Consider the following 22,280-nt stretch of genomic DNA (forward strand, 5'->3'; position numbering starts at 1 on the left):
ATTTGGTACATATTATATGCATTCAGCATTGAAATGTCCATGAGATGGAAGAAAAGTTTCATGTACCACTTGTAACTCTTACGAACACAGTCAACAAAACCAATCTGCATGTCACACTTGTCAACCAAGCGCATGTTTTGTGTATAATCAATCACTGTCACTGGTTTTCGAATACGTTCATTAGTCACTCGATCAACTTTGCCACTGTCTTGCTTTTCATTACGGTGAATGGTTGTCAACAATGTGACATCTCGTTTGTCATGCCACCGTAATGCCATGATGTCATTGGCAGTAAACACCTGCACGTCATCACCACGAACACCTGCGTTGAGCCTGGGCATATGTTTACGATTAGAACGCACTGTGCCACACACATCTGTCTTGTTCACTCGCATGAAATCACTGAGTAATGGGCTTGTGTACCAGTTATCGGTATATAATGTATGGCCCTTACCAAGATAAGGTGCCATCATGTTTCTCACTACGTCACCTGATATACCCAATAACATCTTGGTATCTTTCAATGTTTTACTACCCGTGTATACAACAATATCCAACACCAGGCCACTGTCACAATCACAGAGTACAAACAATTTTATACCAAAGCGGTTCCTCTTGCTCGGTATATACTGCTTGAATGACAGTCTACCTTTGAACAAAATCAAAGACTCGTCAATTACAAGATTCTTGAATGGATAAAAGTATATCCTGAACTTTTGTTTGAGATACATGAAAACATTTCTAATCTTGTATAACCTGTCACTTCTGTCAGGCCTGGTTTTGTCAGAGAAGTGCAACATACGTAACAGTAAGATAAACCTGTTCACTGGGATGATTTCACTGAAGACCGGGGTACAAATTAGCCGATCTGTGGACCAGTATGCTTTTATATTATGCTTATAGACGTGAGGCATAAGCATTATTGTTGCAAAAAGCAAATACATTTCTGCAACAGTCGTCTCTTTCCACCTGTGTAGTCTTGACTGTGGTGATAAGATCGTATTTGCCATGGTGTACTGAAAATACTTATTACTTTCCCTGACAATAATTTCCATCAATGGCTGGTCAAAGAATAATTCAAAGAATTCCAGTTCATTGGCCATGGTTCCAAGGGGACAGGTAGGTAGAATTCCACTTTGCGAGTCATCAAAGTGGTGAGGGCTGGGAACAAAATTGGGATTTTGCTGCCAATCCCAGATACGGTTTGCTGGTGGATACTGGACATCATAGGCTGGTTGTACGGGTGGTTGTGGCGGGCTGGTGGGTGATGCTCCGCTTTGTCCTTGAACTGACGAGTCAGCAGCGTGGGTTCCCGCGTGGCACAGCGAGTCACGCATGGCGGTGCCACTACCACCACCAGCCCCACTAACACCATCCACTGATGTCTGTGGCCCATCCATGCCAAGTGTAGCCACATCATCCTCACTATCACTACCTGAAATGGGTGTAGGGCCACGGGATGTACTCCGGGATGTACTCCGTCCCCTGGGCACAGCATAGGGTACACTACCCGAGCACATGCGGCGGCGAACATACCGACGCTTCACTGGTGAATATGTTTCCTCACTATCACTACTCGAATGATCGTCGAGCGCAATAAAATCACAATCCACTTCAGAATCATCGTCATTACTGAAGTCAGAGGCCAGGCCACGGGAAAATATTAGTTTTCTCTTACGTTTAGGAACACCCGACGGTGAGTCACGAGTGCCCACACCAGAGGTAGAAGGTCGAGGATCGTCGGGGTTTTCTGCACTATTATCGATATCCTGGTCATTATTTTCGGTCACTAACTTATCAAAGCCGTAGAATTCGTCTTCATTTCCACTTCCATCAGTGTCAGAACTATCAGACAGGAAGAGGAGAGTCCCAATTTTCCGGGGAGTGAGAGCTGACTTGCGACGAGGCATGGTGAACAAGGGTGACTGAGCCGGCGTTCCCACAATGCTATGCAGGCGCCTAGATTTTTTGTTTATGGCGCACACCCACGGCGCAGACCCATTCTCTCATATGTAGGCCTATGAGCGCTTTCGCGCTAAATTTGACGGCGCTAGAATTTTGGCATAGATCTATGGTTTGGACACTCACCGACCAGCCGTAGATCTATGGGACGGACCCTGAAAGGGTTAAGGATCCCAATGGAAATAAGTTAGACAGTCTTCGATGACACTGACTTTTTTGGGTTATCCTGGGTGGCAAATCCTCTGGGGTTAATTGTTTCTTGGTATTCTCAATAAGCCACACCAACAACGGTGCTACAGCAGCAGCAGCAGCAGCAGCAGCAGCAGCAGCAGCAGCAGCAGCAGCAGCTGACAGTGCTACAGCAGCAGCAGCAGACGATGCTACAGCAGCAGCAGACGGTACTACAGCAGCAGCTGACAGTGGTACAGCAGCAGCAGACGATGCTACAGCAGCAGCAGATGGTACTACAGCAGCAGCTGACGGTGGTACAGCAGCAGCAGACGGTACTACAGCAGCAGCTGACAGTGCTACAGCAGCAGCAGATGATGCTATAGCAGCAGCAGATGGTACTACAGCAGCAGCTGATGGTGGTACAGCAGCAGCAGCTGACAGTGCAGCAGCAGCAGCAGCAGCAGCTGACGGTGGTACAGCAGCAGCAGCAGCTGTACCACCAATAGTAGCGATGGTTGATTGGGGTTTATTATACAACCTGGCCAGCTCGGAGACACGCACTCCACTTTCATACTTATCAATGATCTTTTTCTTCATCTCTATAGTAATTCTCACCCTTATTGCTGTAGGGTTGGCACTAGAAGCTTTCCTGGGGCCCATGGTCACTTATTTTGCAGATAAAATCACCAAAAACACTGTAATAATACGAAATGTTCCGATTGTATGCTTGGATGTTACCGCGGAGGCTGGCTGGTAAACAATGCCACCGGCGGCACATGTGAGGCTGGCTAAGGCCGCACATTGGACGCGTCTCGGACGAAGAGCGGTGAGTGGGTTTTTGAGCGGTACGCGAGGCAAAATTTTTGCGAAAAAAGCGAGCGGTATGCGGATTGAACGTTATGCGATGCGTACGGTATGCGGGGGTCCACTGTATAATACTAATGTTCTATCATATATTTACAATCACTGGACATGGTTTTAGAACTGCTGGAGCTTGTGGAACTCCTTGAAACAAGGCACCATACACAGAGGCACCTTACATTCCTCACACATAAACCGAGTGTCTTTGCGTCTTTGTTGCCGTCGTTTTGTTTGTGCACAGACAACACATCTCTTCTGAGCAAATTTCTTCAGAGTTGAAGGAAGCTGTATTATGAAATGATCACCTTCCCTCCTCAAACGCTTGGGTATATCCTGAGGAATTCGAGGACCTTGTTGTATAGCAGGTGTTCTTACTGGTACTTCATTATGAGTTGTCTGACAACAGACAAACAAAATTCACCATACGGTGGTCTGTTGCCATTCTTTATTTGGTACATATTATATGCATTGAGCATTGAAATGTCCATGAGATGAAAGAAAAGTTTCATGTACCACTTGTAACTCTTACGAACACAATCAACAAAACCAATCTGCATGTCACATTTGTCAACCAAGCGCATGTTTTGCGTATAATCAATCACTGTCACTGGTTTTCAAATACAGTGGACCCCCGCATAGCGACCTTAATCCGTGCAAGAGGGCTGGCTGTTATGCGAAATGTTCGCTATGTGAATGAATTTTCCCCATAAGAAATAATGGAAATAAAATTAATCCGTGCAAGACACCCAAAAGTATGAAAAAAATTTTTTTTTACCACAAAAAAATGTTAATTTTAGTACACACAAACTGAAAAAGGCATGCACAATTACATGACACTTACTTTTATTGAAGATCTGGTGATGATTGATGGGATGGGAGGAGGGGAGAGAGAGTGTTAGTGTTTAGAAGGGGAATCCCCTTCCATTAAGACTTGAGGAGGCAAGTCCTTTTCTGGGGTTACTTCCCTTCTTCTTTTAATGCCACTAGGACCAGCTTCAGAGTCACTGGACTTCTTTCGCACAACATATCTGTCCATAGTGGCCTGTACCTCTCGTTCCTTTATGATTTGTCTAAAGTGGTTCACAACATTGTCATTGTAACAGTCACCAGCACGGCTTGCAATAGCTGTGTGAGGGTGATTTTCATCAAAAAAGGTTTGCACTTCAAGCCATTTTGCACACATTTCCTTAATCTTTGAAGTAGGCAATTCCTTCAATTACTCTCTCCCCTCCTTTGAACCAGTTTCCGCAGGTCTGGCCTCTTGCTCTTGAAGTTGATCTATCAGCTCATCAGTGGTTAGTTCTTCATTGTCCTCCTCCACCAACTCTTCCACATCATCCCCACTAACCTCCAACCCCAAGGACTTCCCCAATGCCACAATTGATTCCTCAACTGGTATACTCCTCTCATGGTTAGCCTCAAACCCTTCAAAATCCCTTTTGTCTACACATTCTGGCCACAGTTTCTTCCAAGCAGAGTTCAAGGTTCTCTTAGTCACTCCCTCCCAAGCCTTACCTATAAGGTTTACACAATTGAGGATATTAAAGTGATCCTTCCAAAACTCTTTTAGAGTCAATCGAGTGTCTGTGGTCACTTCAAAGCACTTTTGAAACAGAGCTTTTGTGTACAGTTTCTTGAAGTTGGAAATGACCTGCTGGTCCATGGGCTGCAGGAGAGGAGTGGTATTAGGAGGCAAAAACTTCACCTTAATGAAGCTCATGTCCCCATAAAGTCGCTCTGCCACGTCTGTAGGATGACCAGGGGCATTGTCTAACACCAGGAGGCACTTAAGTTCTAATTTCTTTTCAGTTAGGTAATCTTTGACATTGGGGGCAAATGCATGGTGTAACCAGTTATAGAAAAAGTCCCTAGTGACCCATGCCTTACTGTTTGATCTCCACAGCACACACAAATTATCCTTGAGGACATTCTTTTGCCTGAACGCTCTGGGAGTTTCAGAGTGATACACTAATAAAGGCTTAACTTTGCAATCACCACTAGCATTGGCACACATCAACAAAGTAAGCCTGTCTTTCATAGGCTTATGTCCTGGGAGTGCCTTTTCCTCCTGAGTAATGTAGGTCCTGCTTGGCATTTTCTTCCAGAACAGGCCTGTTTCATCACAATTAAACACTTGTTCAGGTTTCAGTCCTTCAGTTTCTATGTACTCCTTGAATTCCTGCACATATTTTTCAGCCGCTTTGTGGTCCGAACTGGCAGCCTCACCATGCCTTATCACACTATGGATGCCACTACGCTTCTTAAATCTCTCAAACCAACCTTTGCTGGCCTTAAATTCACTCACATCATCACTAGTTGCAGGCATTTTTTTAATTAAATCCTCATGCAACTTCCTAGCCTTTTCACATATGATCGCTTGAGAGACGCTATCTCCTGCTAGCTGTTTTTCATTTATCCACACCAATAAGAGTCTCTCAACATCTTCCATCACTTGCGATCTTTGTTTCGAAAACACAGTTAAACCTTTGGCAAGAACAGCTTCCTTGATTGCCGTTTTCTTGGCCACAATGGAAGAGATGGTTGATTTGGGTTTCTTGTACAACCTGACCAGGTCGGTGATACGCACTCCACTTTCATGCTTATCAATGATCTCTTTCTTCATTTCTATAGGAATTCTAACCCTTATTGCTGTAGGGTTGGAACTAGAAGCTTTCTTGGGGCCCATGGTCACTTATTTTCCAGAAACAGCACCGAAAACACTGTAATAATACGAAATATTCCGATTGTATGCTTGAATGTTACCGCGGAGGCTGGCTGGTAAACAATGCCACCGGCGGAACATATGAGGCTGGCTCAGGCCGCACATTGGACGCGTCTCGGACGAAGGCCGCTGAGCGGGTTTTTGGGCGCTATGCGGGGCAAAATTTTAGCGATCAAAGCGTCCGCTATGCGGATTGTCCGTTATGCAAGGCGTCCGTTATGCGGGGGTCCACTGTACGTTCATTAGTCACTCGATCAACTTTGCCACTGTCTTGCATTTCATTACGGTGAATGGTTGTCAACAATGTGACATCTCATTTGTCATGCCACTGTAATGCCATGATGTCATTGGCAGTAAACACCTGCACGTCATCACCATGAGCACCTGCGTTGAGCCTGGGCATATGTTTACGATTAGAACTCACTGTGCCACACACATCTGTCTTGTTCACTCGCATGAAATCACTGAGTAATGGGCTTGTGTACCAGTTATCGGTATATAATGTATGCCCCTTACCAAGATAAGGTGCCATCCTGTTTCTCACTATGTCACCTGAGATATCCAATAACATCTTGGTATCTTTCAATGTTTTACTTCCCGTGTATACAACAATATCCAACACCAGGCCACTGTCACAGTCACAGAGTACAAACAGTTTTATACCAAAGTGTTTCCTCTTGCTCTGTATATACTGCTTGAATGACAGTCTACCTTTGAACAATATCAAAGACTCGTCAATTACAAGATTCTTGAATGGATAAAAGTATATGCTGAACTTTTGTTTGAGATACATGAAAACATTTCTAATCTTGTATAACCTGTCACTTCTGTCAGGCCTGGTTTTGTCAGAGAAGTGCAACATACGTAACAGTAAGATAAACCTGTTCACTGGGATGATTTCACTGAAGACCGGGGTAGAAATTAGCCGATCTGTGGACCAGTATGCTTTTATATTATGCTTATAGACATGAAGCATAAGCATTATTGTTGCAAAAAGCAAATACATTTCTGCAACAGTCAGCTCTTTCCACCTGTGTAGTCTTGACTGTGTTGATATGATCGTATTTGCCATGGTGTACTCAAAATACTTATTACTTTCCCTGACAATAGTTTCCATCAGTGGCTGGTATAAGAATAATTCAAAGAATTCCAGTTCATTGGCCATGGTTCCAAGGGGACAAGTAGGTAGAATTCCACTTTGAGAGTCATCAAAGTGGTGGGGCTTGGGAACAAAATTGGGATTTTGCTGCCAATCCCAGGTACGGTTTGCTGGTGGATACTGGACATCATAGGCTGGTTGTGCGGGTGGTTGTGGTGGGCTGGTGGCTGACGCTCCACTTTGTCCTTGAACTGAGTCAGCAGCGTGGGTCCCAGCCTGGGCTGGTGAGTCACGCATGGCGGTGCCACTACCATCACCACTACCACCATCTACTGATGCCTGTGGTCTATCCATGCCTAGTGTAGCCACATCATCCTCACTATCACTATCTAAACCTGGTGTAGCGCCACGGGATGTACTCCGGGATGTACTCCGTCCCCTGGGCACAGCATAGGGTACACTACCCGAGCGCATGCGGCGGCGCACATACCGACGCTTCACTGGTGAATATGATTCCTCACTATCACTACTCGAATGATCGTCAAGCTCAATAAAATCACAATCCACGTCACTATCATCATCATTACTGAAGTCAGAGGCCTGGCCATGCGAAAATATTAGTTTTCTCTTGCGTTGAGGTACAACCGACCGTGAGTCACGAGTGCCCACACCAGAGGTAGAAGGTTGAGGATCGTCAGGGTTTTCTGCGCTATTATTGATATGCTGTATAGCCCTTGTGGCTTAGCGCTTCTTTTTGATTATAATAATAATAATAATAATATTATCGATATCCTGGTCATTCCTTTCGGTCACTAACTGATCAAAGCCATAGAATTCGTCTTCATTTCCACTTCCATCAGTGTCAGAACTATTAGATAGGAAGAGGAGAGTCCCAATTTTCCAGGGAGTGAGAGCTGACTTGCGACGAGGCATGGTGAACAAGGGTAACTTAGCCGGCGTTCCCACAATGCTATGCGGGCGCCTAGATTTTTTGTTTATGGCGCACACCCACCACGCAGACCCGTTCTCTCACATGTAGGCCTATGAGCGCTTTCGCGCTAAATTTGACGGCGCTAGAATTTTGGCATAGATCTACGGTTTGGACACTCAACGTGAAGCTGTAGATCTACGGGATGGACCCTGAAAGGGTTAAAGGATCCACTACTAATGCTTTTGCCACTAGGTTTTACTAAAATGTCATGCAAGTCCTTAGCTTTTGCATGTAACAGTTAATATTTAAAATATTCTTGTCACCATGTCCTGAATTCACACATTTAGTCCTTTCTCCATTTTAAGTATGCAAAGATTGCACACAATAGATTAATTACACTTTAGCATCTGCCGTATTGGTCACCACACTTCAGTATAGTATAGTATATTACTGTTTTATTTGCATGATAATGTCTGTCAACAGTGGCTGCACTCTCATACTTAACTATAAGTAAGTAATTTTATTTAGGTACAGGTACACAATTATCATACATAGTGTAAATTACCGAGGATAACCCCTAAAAATGCCAGTGACTTATTTCCGTCATGTCTAATTATTTCACATACATATTTTATGTCATCATGACCTGCATCTTAGGAGCAGGTTCATCTTCACCACTCTCAGAATGGACAGGCTTTAAACCCATGGCAAGTAAGTTTTAAGACTAGCATGCCAGTTTTTTAACCGATTTTTAATCTGTTAACCCTTTCAGGGTCCAAGGCCCAAATCTGGAGTCACGCACCAGTGTCCAAGAATTTTCAAAAAAAAAATTTGTTATTTTTTCTTATGAAATCGAAGAGAATCTTTTTGTAAAGGTAATAAAACAAAAAGTACGAAATTTGGTGGAAAATTGACGAAATTATGCTCTCGCGAATTTTGATGTGTCAGCGATATTTACGAATCGGCGATTTTGCCGACTTTGACTCCTATTTTAGGCCAATTACATTATTCCAATCAACCAAATTCTTAGCTATTTCACTAGTATTACTTCTATTCTATCGATTGAGCACAAGAAATCGCCAAGTCAACTGTTTCAACTACAAAATAAAGTGATCGGAAATTGTTAATTTGGCCAATTTAACACAAAGTTCAAAATATTCCAATTTCAAAATAGAATCCAGAATAAACAATGTAGGTATTCCTGGCACTAAACTAACATTTCCTCTGTTCATTAGTTATGTTTTGAGGCTTTACAAATAAATTCCATTTTGATTTTTTATTCACATAATGAATTTTTATTCACACCAAAAAATAGAAGATTTACTGTTATGCAATACTGTAATAATTGTATAAATATCATCACCATATTTGTGAATGTATATTAGACCCACCAGCTGACGTGTATTAGACGTGTGAGGTCGTTTGTTTACTCTTGAATATCGGCAAAAATTTAACATTTCTGCTACTTTGAGCTCAGTTTCAAGCCATTTCCAGTGCTAAAACCAATCAAAATCATCTCTACTTCTGTAATATGTCTTCCATTCTATCAAATGAGACCAAGAAATTGCAAATACAACTATAAAAAACATACGAAAAAACACTGCAAAGTTGCTGTTTTAATCGAAAAATCATGATTTCATTTTTTTTCTCTCATTATACACAGTGTGCTGCAGGATCTGTTTTATGTGGTGCACACATACCACATAGATGTATTCTCTCATATCTAGGCCCAAATGTACCACTCACAGTTTATCAGAGTGAGCTGAGCTCATGGCGTAGATCTACGGTTTGGACCCTGAACGTAAAACCGTAGATCTACGGGACGGACCCTGAAAGGGTTAAAATTCATCCATCTAGGTACATCTCTAAGCATTACAGAGGTTAGCATGGGCCACACTGACCTTTGACCACAAATGCCATGGGTTCAAATCCTGTCCATTCCACGAGTTGTGCACAATCTTAATACAATTTCATAAGTTGCTTACAGTTGCTGTGAAGGGACTTGAGCTAGAGCTTGCTACAGCCATGTTAGTGTGAGATTAATTTGAAAAAAAATGTGCATTTGTGATCAGTGTGGCCCATGTTAACCTGTTAACCTTCTTTTGGTATAAATACTTATCTAGTTGAAAGGATCTTAAGAGGCCTGCACGGTTTAGTGGTTGGAGCACTGGCCTACTAATTTTAGGATTGTTGTGCCATGGGTTTGAATCCTGTCCATTCTTTGAGTTGTTAACAGTTGTGTTAAGATTTCATGAGTCAACCATCAGAGTGCTGTAACCTGCAGACGTGATAGTGGCATCAACAGTAACTCACTAAATTGTTTTTTGTTTTGTCTAGTGTTCCTGCTTCTTAAAATGTCCTTCCATGCAAGTAAATGTGAATGATCAAAACTGTTTATTGAAGACTCGTTCAGTAGGAGTGGATAATAGAAATTTGCAGGGTGCCAAGACTTGGGAAGGGTGATTGTACATTTTAAGTTCATGGTGTCAGAATGAAACTTGTCATTCCTTGAAAGGTAAAATGAAACCAAGTAATGCTTGTAGTATATAATAAATATTAAATGAAAACAAAATATTCATTGTAATCTTGTGCATATTGCTAATACTTATAATATTAAATATTTGTTTTCCTCTAAATGCTGTATTATTTTCATGAAAGTATTTTGATTTCTATTGATGTACTTTTTTTTGCATTTAATGTTTTAAACTTGTAAATGTTTTCTTTGTTTTTCTTGCATTAATCCATGTAATATTTTACAGATGTAAGACCTGTGCGACTGTCAGACTGCCATGTGGTGGAGTTAGGATCAGGGACTGGCTGTGTTGGTCTTACCGCTGCTCTCCTGGGGTTAGTCTAAAAAACTAGTGCATGATGGCACAGTTAAATCTCTCTTGCAGTTACCTATTTGCAATTTCCTATTTGTAGATCTATAATTTGTTCATGATTATAGCCAGGTATAAACATAAGTAAGTAAATTTACCTACTTCATGATTCATTACCTGTGTAACTTGTGAGTTCATTACCTTTGTACCTTGTTCAGCTATCAAAACTTTGGGGCTCAGTCCCTAGACCCATTATGTACAGTGGACCCTTGAGTTTAGAACTTCATCCGTTCCAGGAGCTAGTTCTGAAGTTGAAATGTTCGAAAGTTGAACCAATATTTCTCATAAGAAATAATGGAAATACAATTAATCCGTTCCAGAAACCCAAAAATATTCACAAAAAAATACATTTTAGAGATTACATTATCGTTTTACGTACAGAACATACATATATGTATATAGTACAATTAGTAATAAATTTAAATAAACATATTAAATAACATTTTTACTTACCTTTATTGAAGATTGGTGATGGCATATGGAAGATAGGGAGGAGGAGAGAGGGAGTTGAGGCTAGTGTTTGGAAGGGGAATCCCCCTCCATAAGGACTTTAGGTATCAAAGCCCTCTCTGGGGTTACTTCCCTTCTCTGTCTTTTAATGCCACTAGGGCCAGCTTGAGAGTCACTGGACCCCTGTCTCACAAAATAACTGTCTACAGTCCTGTTTCTGGCACCTCTTTAAGATTTCCCTAAAATGGGACATGGTTCTGTCACTGAACTTGTTGCAAAGATGACTTGTTTCAGCTTGCTCAGGGTGGTACTTTTCCACAAACATTTGGACATCATTCCACTGGGCACAAATCTCCTTAATTTCTGAAGAAGGCACCTCATCCACTCCCTCTTCCTCCTCCTCTGAAGCAAGTTCCTCAGCTGTGGTCTGTTACTGTTCCAGATGAAGCTCTTCCAGCCCTTCATTGGTTAGCTCTTCCCTGTGATCCTTCACCAACTCTTCCACATCCTCACCACTCATCTCCAGCCCCAGGGTGTTCCCCAATGCCACAATAGAGTCCACAACAGGCAGAGGGTCGTCAGGGTCAGCCTCAAACCCCTCAAAATCCCTCTTTTGGACACAATCTGGCTACAATTGTCTCCAAGCAGAGTTCAAAGTCCTGGAAGTCACTCTCTCCCAAGCCTTGCCTATAAGGCTTAAGGAGCTGTAGATATTGAAGTGATTCCTCCAGAACTCTCTTAGGGTCAGCTTAGTGTCTGTGGTCTCTTCCCAGCACTTTTCAAACACTGCTTTTGTGTAGAGTTTTTTGAAGTTAGAAATGACCTGCTGGTCCATGGGCTGGAGGAGAGGAGTGGTGTTAGGAGGCAAGAACTTCACTGTGATGAAACTGTAGTCCATAGACAGTAGGTCTACCAAGTTTGGAGGATGAGCAGGAGCATTGTCCATTAACAGAAGGCACTTGAGTGGCAAATTATTTTCTAGGAGGTATTTTCTCACATTGGGGCCAAACACTTCATGAACCCACTCTTTGAAAATTTGCCTTGTGACCCATGCCTTATTATTTGCTTTCCACAAGACACACAACTTGTTTTTAATGACATTGTTTTTCTTAAACACTCTGGGATTTTCTGAGTGATACACAAGTAAAGGCTTCACTTTAAAATCACCACTAGCATTAGCACAGAACAAAAGAGTTAACCTGTCTTTCATAGGGTTGTGTCCTAGGAGTGCCTTTTCCTCCTGTGTGATATAGGCCCTCTTTGGCATTTTCTTCCAAAATAGGCCTGTTTCGTCACAATTGAACACTTGTTGGGGTTTGAATTTTTCAGTGTCTACGTACCCCTTAAACTCCTGTCAAACTTCTTAGCCGCCTGTTTGTCTGAACTGGCTGCCTCACTATGCCTTACAACATTGTGTATGCCACTACGCTTCTTAACTCTTTCAAACCAGCCTTTGCTGGCCTTAAATTCACTGGTTCCAGGAGTTTTCTTTGCCAGGTCGGCATGCAGCTTCCTTGCCTTTTCACAAATGATTGTCTCAGAAACACTATCACCTGCCATCTCTTTATCCTTGATCCACACCACCAACAACAACTCAACCTGATCGACTGTCTGTGGTCTATTTTTGGTTAGCATATCAACACCTTTTGCCACATCAGCTTCCTTGATTTGTGCTTTCTTTGCCAGGATAGAAGCGATGGTTGATTTGTTTTTGCCCTACATCCTGGCAAGCTCAACAATTCTCACACCACTCTCATATTTTTGTATTATTTCCTTCTTCAAGTCTATGGTGTTTCTCACTTTCTTTACCACAGGGGTACCACTAGCAAGTTAATTTGGGCCCATGGTAGCTTATTTCAGTAACACAAGCACTAAACACAATGAATTAATAGTGAAATGTTTGAATGAGCGTGCAGGTTAGTGTTCACTCAAGCATCAACAAAGCTAGACTGGCTCATGACGCCTGCGCAGGGACGCGGACAGAGTGGACTGGTGGACAGGTCCGGTACCCAGCGGTTCGAAAGACGGGTAGGGTTCAATACTTGGAAGGAAATTGGTTCGAAAAAAGCATTCTAAACTCGAAAAGTTCAATAATTGGTAGGTTTGTAACTTGAGGGTCCACTGTACCTCTGTAACCTGTAAATACCTTTGTAACTTGTCATGATTGTGACCATGTCTACCTGGAGTTCATTACTTTTGTAACTTGCTCAGCTATCAAACTTCGGGGCCCAATCCCTGGACCCATTATGTACCTCTCTAATCTTTTGACTACCACCCACAGGATGGGTATGGGGTGCATAATAAACTAGCATATTAAACTAGCATATTAAACTAGCTACATGAACAGAACTCTGTGGTGTCCTGTCTTCAGTAATACAGTGGACCCCCGCATAGCGACTTTAATCCGTGCAAGAGGGCTCATTGTTATGCGAAATGATCAGTATGCGAATGAATTTTCCCCATAAGAAATATTGGAAATCAAATTAATCCGTGCAAGACACCCAAAAGTATGAAAAAAAGATTTTTACCACATGAAATATACATTTTCCTACACACAAAGAGAAGGATACATGCACAATAGTAGAGTAGTACATGCACAATATATATTGTGCATGTACTACTCTACTAAATGAAGAATAAATGACACTTACCTTTATTGAAGATGCAGCAATGACTGATGAGACACTGTGTCCTGGGAGTGCCTTTTCCTCCTGAGTACTGTAGGTCCTGTTTGGCATTTTCTTCCAGAACAGGCCTTATCACACTGTGTATGCCACTACGATTCTTAAATCTCTCAAACCAACCTTTGCTGGCTTTAAATTCACCAATATGAGCACTAGTTCCAGGCATTTTTCCCTGTTCACCTGGGTGTTAGTCGACTGGTGTGGGTTGCATCCTGGGAGACAAGATTAAGGACCCCAATGGAAATAAGTTAGACAGTCTTCGATGACACTGACTTTTTTGGGTTATCCTGGGTGGCAAATCCTCTGGGGTTAATTGTTTCTTGGTATTCTCAATAAGCCACACCAACAACGGTGCTATAGCAGCAGCAGCAGCAGCTGACAGTGCTACAGCAGCAGCAGCAGCTGACAGTGCTACAGCAGCAGCAGACGATGCTACAGCAGCAGCAGACGGTACTACAGCAGCAGCTGACGGTGGTACAGCAGCAGCAGACGATGCTACAGCAACAGCAGACGGTACTACAGCAGCAGCTGATGGTGGTACAGCAGCAGCAGCTGACAGTGCAGCAGCAGCAGCAGCAGCTGATGGTGGTACAGCAGCAGCAGACGGTACTACAGCAGCAGCTGACAGTGCTACAGCAGCAGCAGACGATGCTACAGCAGCAGCAGACGGTACTACAGCAGCAGCTGATGGTGGTACAGCAGCAGCAGCAGCTGACAGTGCAGCAGCAGCAGCAGCAGCAGCTGACGGTGGTACAGCAGCAGCAGCAGCTGTACCACCATTAGTAGCGATGGTTGATTGGGGTTTATTATACAACCTGGCCAGCTCGGAGACACGCACTCCACTTTCATACTTATCAATGATCTTTTTCTTCATCTCTATAGTAATTCTCACCCTTATTGCTGTAGGGTTGGCACTAGAAGCTTTCTTGGGGCCCATGGTCACTTATTTTGCAGATAAAATCACCAAAAACACTGTAATAATACGAAATGTTCCGATTGTATGCTTGGATGTTACCGCGGAGGCTGGCTGGTAAACAATGCCACCGGTGGCACATGTGAGGCTGGCTAAGGCCGCACATTGGACGCGTCTCGGACGAAGAGCGGTGAATGGGTTTTTGAGCGGTATGCGAGGCAAAATTTTTGCGATAAAAGCGAGCGGTATGCGGATTGAACGTTATGTGATGCGTACAGTATGCGGGGGTCCACTGTATGTTCATCATGTAATTTTTTTAAATTTCCAGTGGTTGAATCACTTATTACATCCTTTTGTAATTCATTCCATTGATCTACAGGTATGATATGTGGTTATCATGTCCTCTTATGACCTGATATGTGGTTATCATGTCCTCTTATGACCTGATATGTGGTTATCATGTCCTCTTATGACCTGATACAGTGGTACCTCGGTATATATCCTTAATCCATTCCAGGACCTTGGACTTCTACCAGACAGGACGTATACCAAATGAATTTTCCCATGAGAACTATAGGGAAAACGATTAATCCGTTCCCATGAAAAAAAATCCTATTGTTATTGGCATATTATACATTGATTGGGTTGTATAAAATAATTTAAACACTGCTTAATACTAAAATTTGTAATTTAAACACTGCTTAATATACTAAAATACATACATAAATACAAAATAATTAGATGAAATAAATGCAAATTTAACCTCACTTTTCTTTGCTGAAAAGAGTCAAGTGCCTACTAGGATACTGCTGAGAAGGGAGGAGGAAATGTTATTGTATGGAAGGAGAATCCCCTTCTCTTTTCTGTCTCTTTAGACCTGGTTGAAGCTCACCAGGTTTGACTTTTACTAAAAATTTGCCCAAAGAACTTTGCTTCTGCCTTCTCCAAAACAGGCCTGTTTTGTAACAATTAAAATCTTGTTGGGGAACAAAACCCGCAGCCTCCACAAATTCCCCAAACTAACAAAATCATTGGCAGCATCTTTATCAGCACTGGCTCCCTCTCCATGCCTCACAACACTGTGAATGCCAGTCCGCTTCTTAAAATTATCAAACCAGCCATGGCTGTCTTTAAAGACTTCACTTTCTTGGCTCGTTCCTGCCTTGTTTTTCAAAAGATCGGCATGTATCAGTTTTGCCCTTACACAAATCATTGCCTTTGATATGCTATTGATGGCACACTGTTTTTCTGTTATCCAAATCAAAAGCAATTTTTCAACGTGCTCTAACGTCCTTGATCTTTGTTTGGTAATCAATTTCACCCCCTTCGCAACGTTTACCTGGAGAGGTTTTCGGGGTCAATGACCCTGCAGCGCGGTCTGAGACCAGGCCTCATGGTGGATCAGGGTCTGATCAACCAGGCCGTTACTGCTGGCCGCACACAAGCTGATGTACGAACCACAGCCCAGTTGGTCAGGTACTGCCTTTAGGTGTGTGTCCAGTTCCTTCTTGAAGACGTTAGCCAATTTAACCCTTTGACTGTTTTGGTCGTATATATACGTCTTACGCGCCACTGTTTCGGACGTATTTATACGCATAAATTCTAGCGGCTTCAAATCAAGCAGGAGAAAGCTGGTAGGCTCACATGTGAGAGAATGGGTGTGTGTGTTCAGTGTGCACCACATAAAAAAAATCCTGCAGCACGCAGCGCATAATGAGAAAAAAATAAATCTCTGACCATTTTTTTGGATTAAAACTCCAACTTTGAGGTGTATTTTCGTATAGTATTTATCTTTGTATTCTCGTTTTCGTGGTCTTACGTGATAAAATGGAAAACATATTACAGAAATAGAGATGATTAGTTTCATGATGAAAACGACCTTGAAGTTGAACTCAAAGTAGCGGAAATGTTTGATTTTTACCAATGTTCAGGAGTAAGCAAATCACACCACACATCTAATACACGTCAGCTGGGGAGTCTAATATTCTTTCACTTGTGCACTGATATTATTTATACCATTTTTACAATAATGCAGTAGTCTGCATAACAGTAAATTTTGTATTTTCTGTATGAATAAAAAATCAAAATAGAAAGCAATAGTAATATAAGAGGGGCCTTGAGACGTGACTAATGAACAGAGGATATGTTATTTTAGTGCCAAGAATGTCTACATTGTTTATTCTGGACTCTATTTTGAAAGTGGCATTTTTTTTAATTTGCATGAAATTAGCCAAATTGCCAATTTCTGACAACTTTATTGGGTAGTTCAAATCAGTAAATGGACAGTTTCTTGTACTCAACGGATAGAAAAAATGGAGTTCTAAAGAAATAGCTATGAGTTTGGCCAATTGGAAAATTGGAATTGGCCAAAAACAGGGCTCAAATTCGGCGAAATCGCCAATGTGTATATGTTGCCGAGACCACTATCTTCGCGGGAACGTAATTCAGAGTTTTCAACCAAATTTCGTACTTTTGGTGTCATTACCGTAGGGAAAAGATTCTCTATCATTTCATAAGAAAATTTTTTTTTTTTTTCCAAAAATTTTGTGACATAACTTGACAGTTTCAGAAAGGGGCTTGCGACAGTCAAAGGGTTAATAACATCTTTGTTTTCACAATCGTAGATATCATTGTTCTCGGCTTACGGTATGCAGCAGCCAAGTCCCGGATACGCATGCCACCTTCATACTTTTCAAAAGTCTCTTTTTCACCTCTATGGTGATTTTCTTCATTGCTTGGTTCTTTTCATTAACTCTCTTAGAACTCATGGTTAATGAATTTACTAAAAATTTATATGAAAAAACACAAAATCGTGTGAAAATTCAGAGAGTTACAGCGCGGGTTGTTCATTAACCCTTTCAGGGTCCAGAGGCCAAATTTCTAAGTGTGCACCAGGGTCCAAGAATTTTCCAAAAAAATTTTTGTTATTTTTTTCTTATGAAATGGTAGAGAATCTTTTTCTGAAGGTAATAAAACAAAAAGTACGAAATTTGATGGAAAATTGACGAAATTATGCTCTCGCGAATTTTGATGTGTCAGCGATATTTATGAATCGGCGATTTTGCCGACTTTGACTCCCATTTTAGGCCAATTGCATTATTGCAGTCGACCAAATTCTTAGCTATTTTACTAGTATTACTTCTATTCTATCAATTGAGCACAAGAAATCGCCAAGTCAGCTGTTTCAACTACAATATAAAGTGATTGGAAATTGGTAATTTGGCCAATTTAACACAAAGTTCAAAATATTCCAATTTCAAAATAGGGTCTAGAATAAACAATGTAGGTATTCCTGGCACTAAACTAACATTTCCTCTGTTCATTAGTTATGTTTTGAGGCTTTACAAATGAATTCTGTTTTGATTTTTTATTCACATAATGAAGTTTTATTCAAACCAAAAAATAGAAGATTTACTGTTATGCAATATTGTAATAATTGTATAAATATCATCACTACATTTGTGAATGTATATTAGACCCACCAGCTGGCATGTATTAGATGTGTGAAGTCGTTTGTTTACTCTTGAACATAGGCAAAAATTTAACATTTCCGCTACTTTGAGCTCAGTTTCAAGCCATTTCCAGTTCTAAAACCAATCAAAATTATCTCCATTTCTGTAATATATCTTCCATTCTATCAAATGAGACCAAAAAATCGCAAATACAACTATAAAAAACATGAAAAAACACTGCAGAGTTGCTGTTTTAATCGAAAATCACGGTCTCAGTTTTTTTCTCTCATTAAACAATGTGTGCTACATCTATGTGGTATGTGCTGCACACATATCACATAGATGTATTCTCTCATATCTAGGCAAAAATTTACCACTCGCAGCTTATCAGAGTGAGTTGAGCTCATGACGTAAATCTACGGTTTGGACCCTGAACGTAAAGCCGTAGATCTACGGTACAGACCCTGAAAAGGTTAAATGGTAGCCATGGGCATACTGACGCTAGTGGGCAGTCATGGGTTTGTCTCGAGAGAGAGGTAAACAAGGGTAGAGTGTGGTATCGTGACTCTTTTTGACCCATGCAATTTATAGCACGTGAGTCGTATTCCAAACAAAGGTCATATACCAAGCAAAAATTTTCGTGTCCGAGCAGGACGTATACCGAGTTGGACTTATTCCAAAGCGGACATATACTGAGGTACCACTGTAAAGGGCTATCATGTCTTCTTATGACCTGATATATGGTTATCATGCCCTCTTAAGATCTGATATGTGGTTATCATGTTTTTTTAGGATCTGATATGTGGTTATCATGGCCTCTTATGACCTGATATATGATAATCACATCCTCTTTTATGTGCTTTTAAGGTGTGGGTAACACACCATTGTCGCATAATCTAGTTTTGGCCTAATAGATGCATGTTATAAACAGCTTTTTATCATTCCCCATCCATTTATTTATTTATTTATTTATTTATAATTTGAGCACACATACAGAGGTACAAAAAAATACAGATAAGAGCAGCATGCCAAAGCCACTTATACTATGCATAGCATTACGGGCTGGCTTAAAATTAACTTAAGATTAACTAAGCAATGATGAAATCAGTGAAAAACATTAATGTAAACAGATTACTATAAAGCACAAGTGAGTATTACAAAGACAGGTCATATGGTTGCATGCATTGTTGTAAATTCAGTAGAATGGAGTATTCTGTTAGGTAGTGTATTTAAAAAATAATAAAGTTAGATTGGGTTTTAGGTTTAACATTTATGTGATATAATTGTGAGAAACATTTAAGATATACAATTTATAAGGTTCAGTTATTCAGTATTTATTTGGTTTTGGGTGAGTAAGTGATCTTTGAGAAGAGACTTGAATTTATAAACAGGTAGTGTTTCTTTTATATTTACAGGTAATGAATTCCAGATTTTAGGGCCTTTTATGTGCATTGAGTTTTTGCATAGCGTGAGATGGACACGAGGAATATCAAAGAGTGATCTGTGCCTTGTGTTATGGTCATGTGTTCTGTTGAGGTTGGCATATTCTTTATTTAAAAGCTATTTTATAAATAATTCACTGGAGTAGCATACAAGTTTCTCAGAATTTAATTTTTATGATCTGATGACTATTTTTTGTTAGTAATAACTCCTAGATACCTTTCTCAGTCTGAAATTTTCAATAATTTATCACACAGTGGCTTAATTTCACTCTCCCTCATTTCTATTGCATGACATATATCTACATTAAATGCTATTTTCCCTTTATCTCTCCATTTTCTCAATTTTCCCAGGTGATCTTGAAGAGAAATACAATCATGTTTATTATTTATTGACCAGGTTGCATACCAAATCCTCAGGTGAGATAAGCAGGGCCGTAGTCTCTGCAGGGCAAGAGAGGCATCTACCTTAGAAGATTAAAGTATGTAATAGTGCCAGTGGCACTATTCAAAAATGGTATTAGATTATTTCTTCTTATAAATTAAGCATATAGATCTAGGCCATAAGTTGCTTCTAATTCAGTGGTTGCCTATTTTAGGTAGTGTTCCTTGCCTCCGCTGAGAATTTGTGCATGCTCTAGCTTGGATAAATAAGTTCTTAATATAAAGAACTAATGCTAATATTCTGACATACCTGTGGCCAGTTTCAACTTTGCCTAAGATGAGATTTGTTAAGTCTCTCAACTGTACGTAATATTCAATAGGCATTCAGTAAGGGTACAGAAAGACACATGTGAAACTCCCACAACCATCCATCAAGACTCTCACTGACCTCCGTTAATAGCAAAACTCCCACTACCTTCATCAGTAGACTCCCTGCCTTCACTCATCTACTGTATACAGAACATTACAGCACAAGTGATACATAGCTTTTGTATTAAAGGTCAGACATAACTAGTTATGTTATGGTTGGGATTAGTACCTCTAATAATGAAAATATAATCTTAAAAAATGCAGCGTTAATCTTGAAGTGTTACATAAGACTATGTGTATGGTGGGGAGGGATGGGGAAAGAAATAGAAAATAATAATAACTTTCCTTGCCCAGGAAGATCTGCACACCATTGATCATTTCGTTGAAATAACTCGGTAATTCATAAATTTGACCACATACTACTGTACACAAATAACCCGCACATAAAAGAGAGAAGCTTACGACGACGTTTCGGTCCGACTTGGACCATTGATAAAGTCACACTAACCAGAGGTGGAGCAGGATGGCTATATATAGGCAGGAAGAGGTGGTGGTGGTGGTGGTAGTAGTAGTAGTAGTAGTAGTAGTAGTAGTAGTAGTAGTAGTACAAGAATTGTATATAATACCGACAAGATGAAATTAAGACACATGCACAACACCCGGTGTTACGTTGGTTTGTCCCTTATTACTTTGATAGTAAGGTTCTCACTACATGTTCTAGTGTGGGGTAGCTTTTTATTTAATGGCCTTATCTGTCTAGGGGTAATACTTACATTATGGCTGATCATCCTGAGTGTCTCTGATATTCTTTCACCAGCCCTCTTCACAGGTTATGTAAACTACTACTATAAAAATATAACTGTATTCTCAATAGATATGTACAGAATATACAATTACAGCCTCACACTTTAAAAACAAAGATCTACACACTCCATAGCTGTTCTCCCACATGGTGTATCTTACTAACTTTTGTCCTTCTCTCTTCTTGACATAACTCTGGGCTAACCAGTGTTTTGACACACTTTAGTCACCCTGGGTATGGTGGCGACAACTTAAATTATAAAAACTCACCCCTGGAGCACACATACTGCCCCAAAAGATAGAAGAAGGACCCAGAGATCCTGCCAGGTTGAAGGTCAGCCACAGAGAGAGAGCCTTAGTGAGAGGGAGAGAGAGAAAGACTAGCTAAGCTCCTCCCACCAAAACAAAAGACTGTTGCCAAGCACAATTCTCCAGTTACCACAATTCTACCACCCTTAATTTTACTTTTACAAAAAGAAATACAACTTTATAAACTACTCATTTAAATTGTGTGTTTATGTATCTATAGATAACCTATTATATTGAGAAAAATAGGCTTGACCCAGCTGCCTCTCAGTCATAAGGTTGATCAGCCCTTATGACATTTAGAACTGAGTCCCCATCAATTCAATATAATTAGGTATTCCAGAGTAACTGTTACTTATAAATACATGTTGGGTCCTATAGCCCCATAACACCCCCACCTCCAGACGAAGTCTCACAAAAGCTAGCCGTGTCCCTCAGGATACGGCTAGTAAAAGTATATTGCTTAAGTCTGAAGGCGGTAAACAAGACTACTAGAAATGCTACATATTTCCCAGCACCATAACTACTCTTCACTTTACTGTTATTTACAACAGATTGCAGAGTTTTTTATAGAAAAGCATTTTAACCATACCCATATACTCAAGGGTGTAACTATTTACAATTTTAGTGACTTTTAAACAATACACATTACAATGCAAAAATTGCACACAATGCCCACTGTGAAAGCCCGCACCAACAGGCCTGTGCCTCTGCTATGGTAATCCAGCAAGCAACTGGTACTCCAGGGTGGCATCTTCCTGATCAGGAGACGAGAGTAGAGCCAAACCCAGAGCAGTCAGGTGTACACCAGGCAGGAAACTTCACAAAACATGTCAAGGTGTCTCTCACTTGGT

The 22,280-nt window shown here is 40.9% G+C and overlaps 1 protein-coding gene across 10 annotated transcripts in view; it reads left to right on the top strand.

Moving 5' to 3' along the window:
- The window catches only part of LOC128695231 (protein N-lysine methyltransferase METTL21D), a 78,907-nt gene that overhangs the window by 22,546 nt on the left and 34,081 nt on the right, over positions 1-22,280 (top strand). For all 10 annotated transcript variants that reach the window (XM_070080527.1, XM_070080523.1, XM_070080520.1 and 7 more), the window contains one exon: positions 10,506-10,593. In XM_070080527.1, coding sequence (XP_069936628.1) covers positions 10,506-10,593 — 88 coding nt within the window. The remainder of the gene's footprint in view (positions 1-10,505; positions 10,594-22,280) is intronic.

Source organism: Cherax quadricarinatus, unplaced genomic scaffold, assembly GCF_038502225.1.
Source record: "Cherax quadricarinatus isolate ZL_2023a unplaced genomic scaffold, ASM3850222v1 Contig558, whole genome shotgun sequence".
NCBI lineage: Eukaryota > Metazoa > Arthropoda > Malacostraca > Decapoda > Parastacidae > Cherax > Cherax quadricarinatus.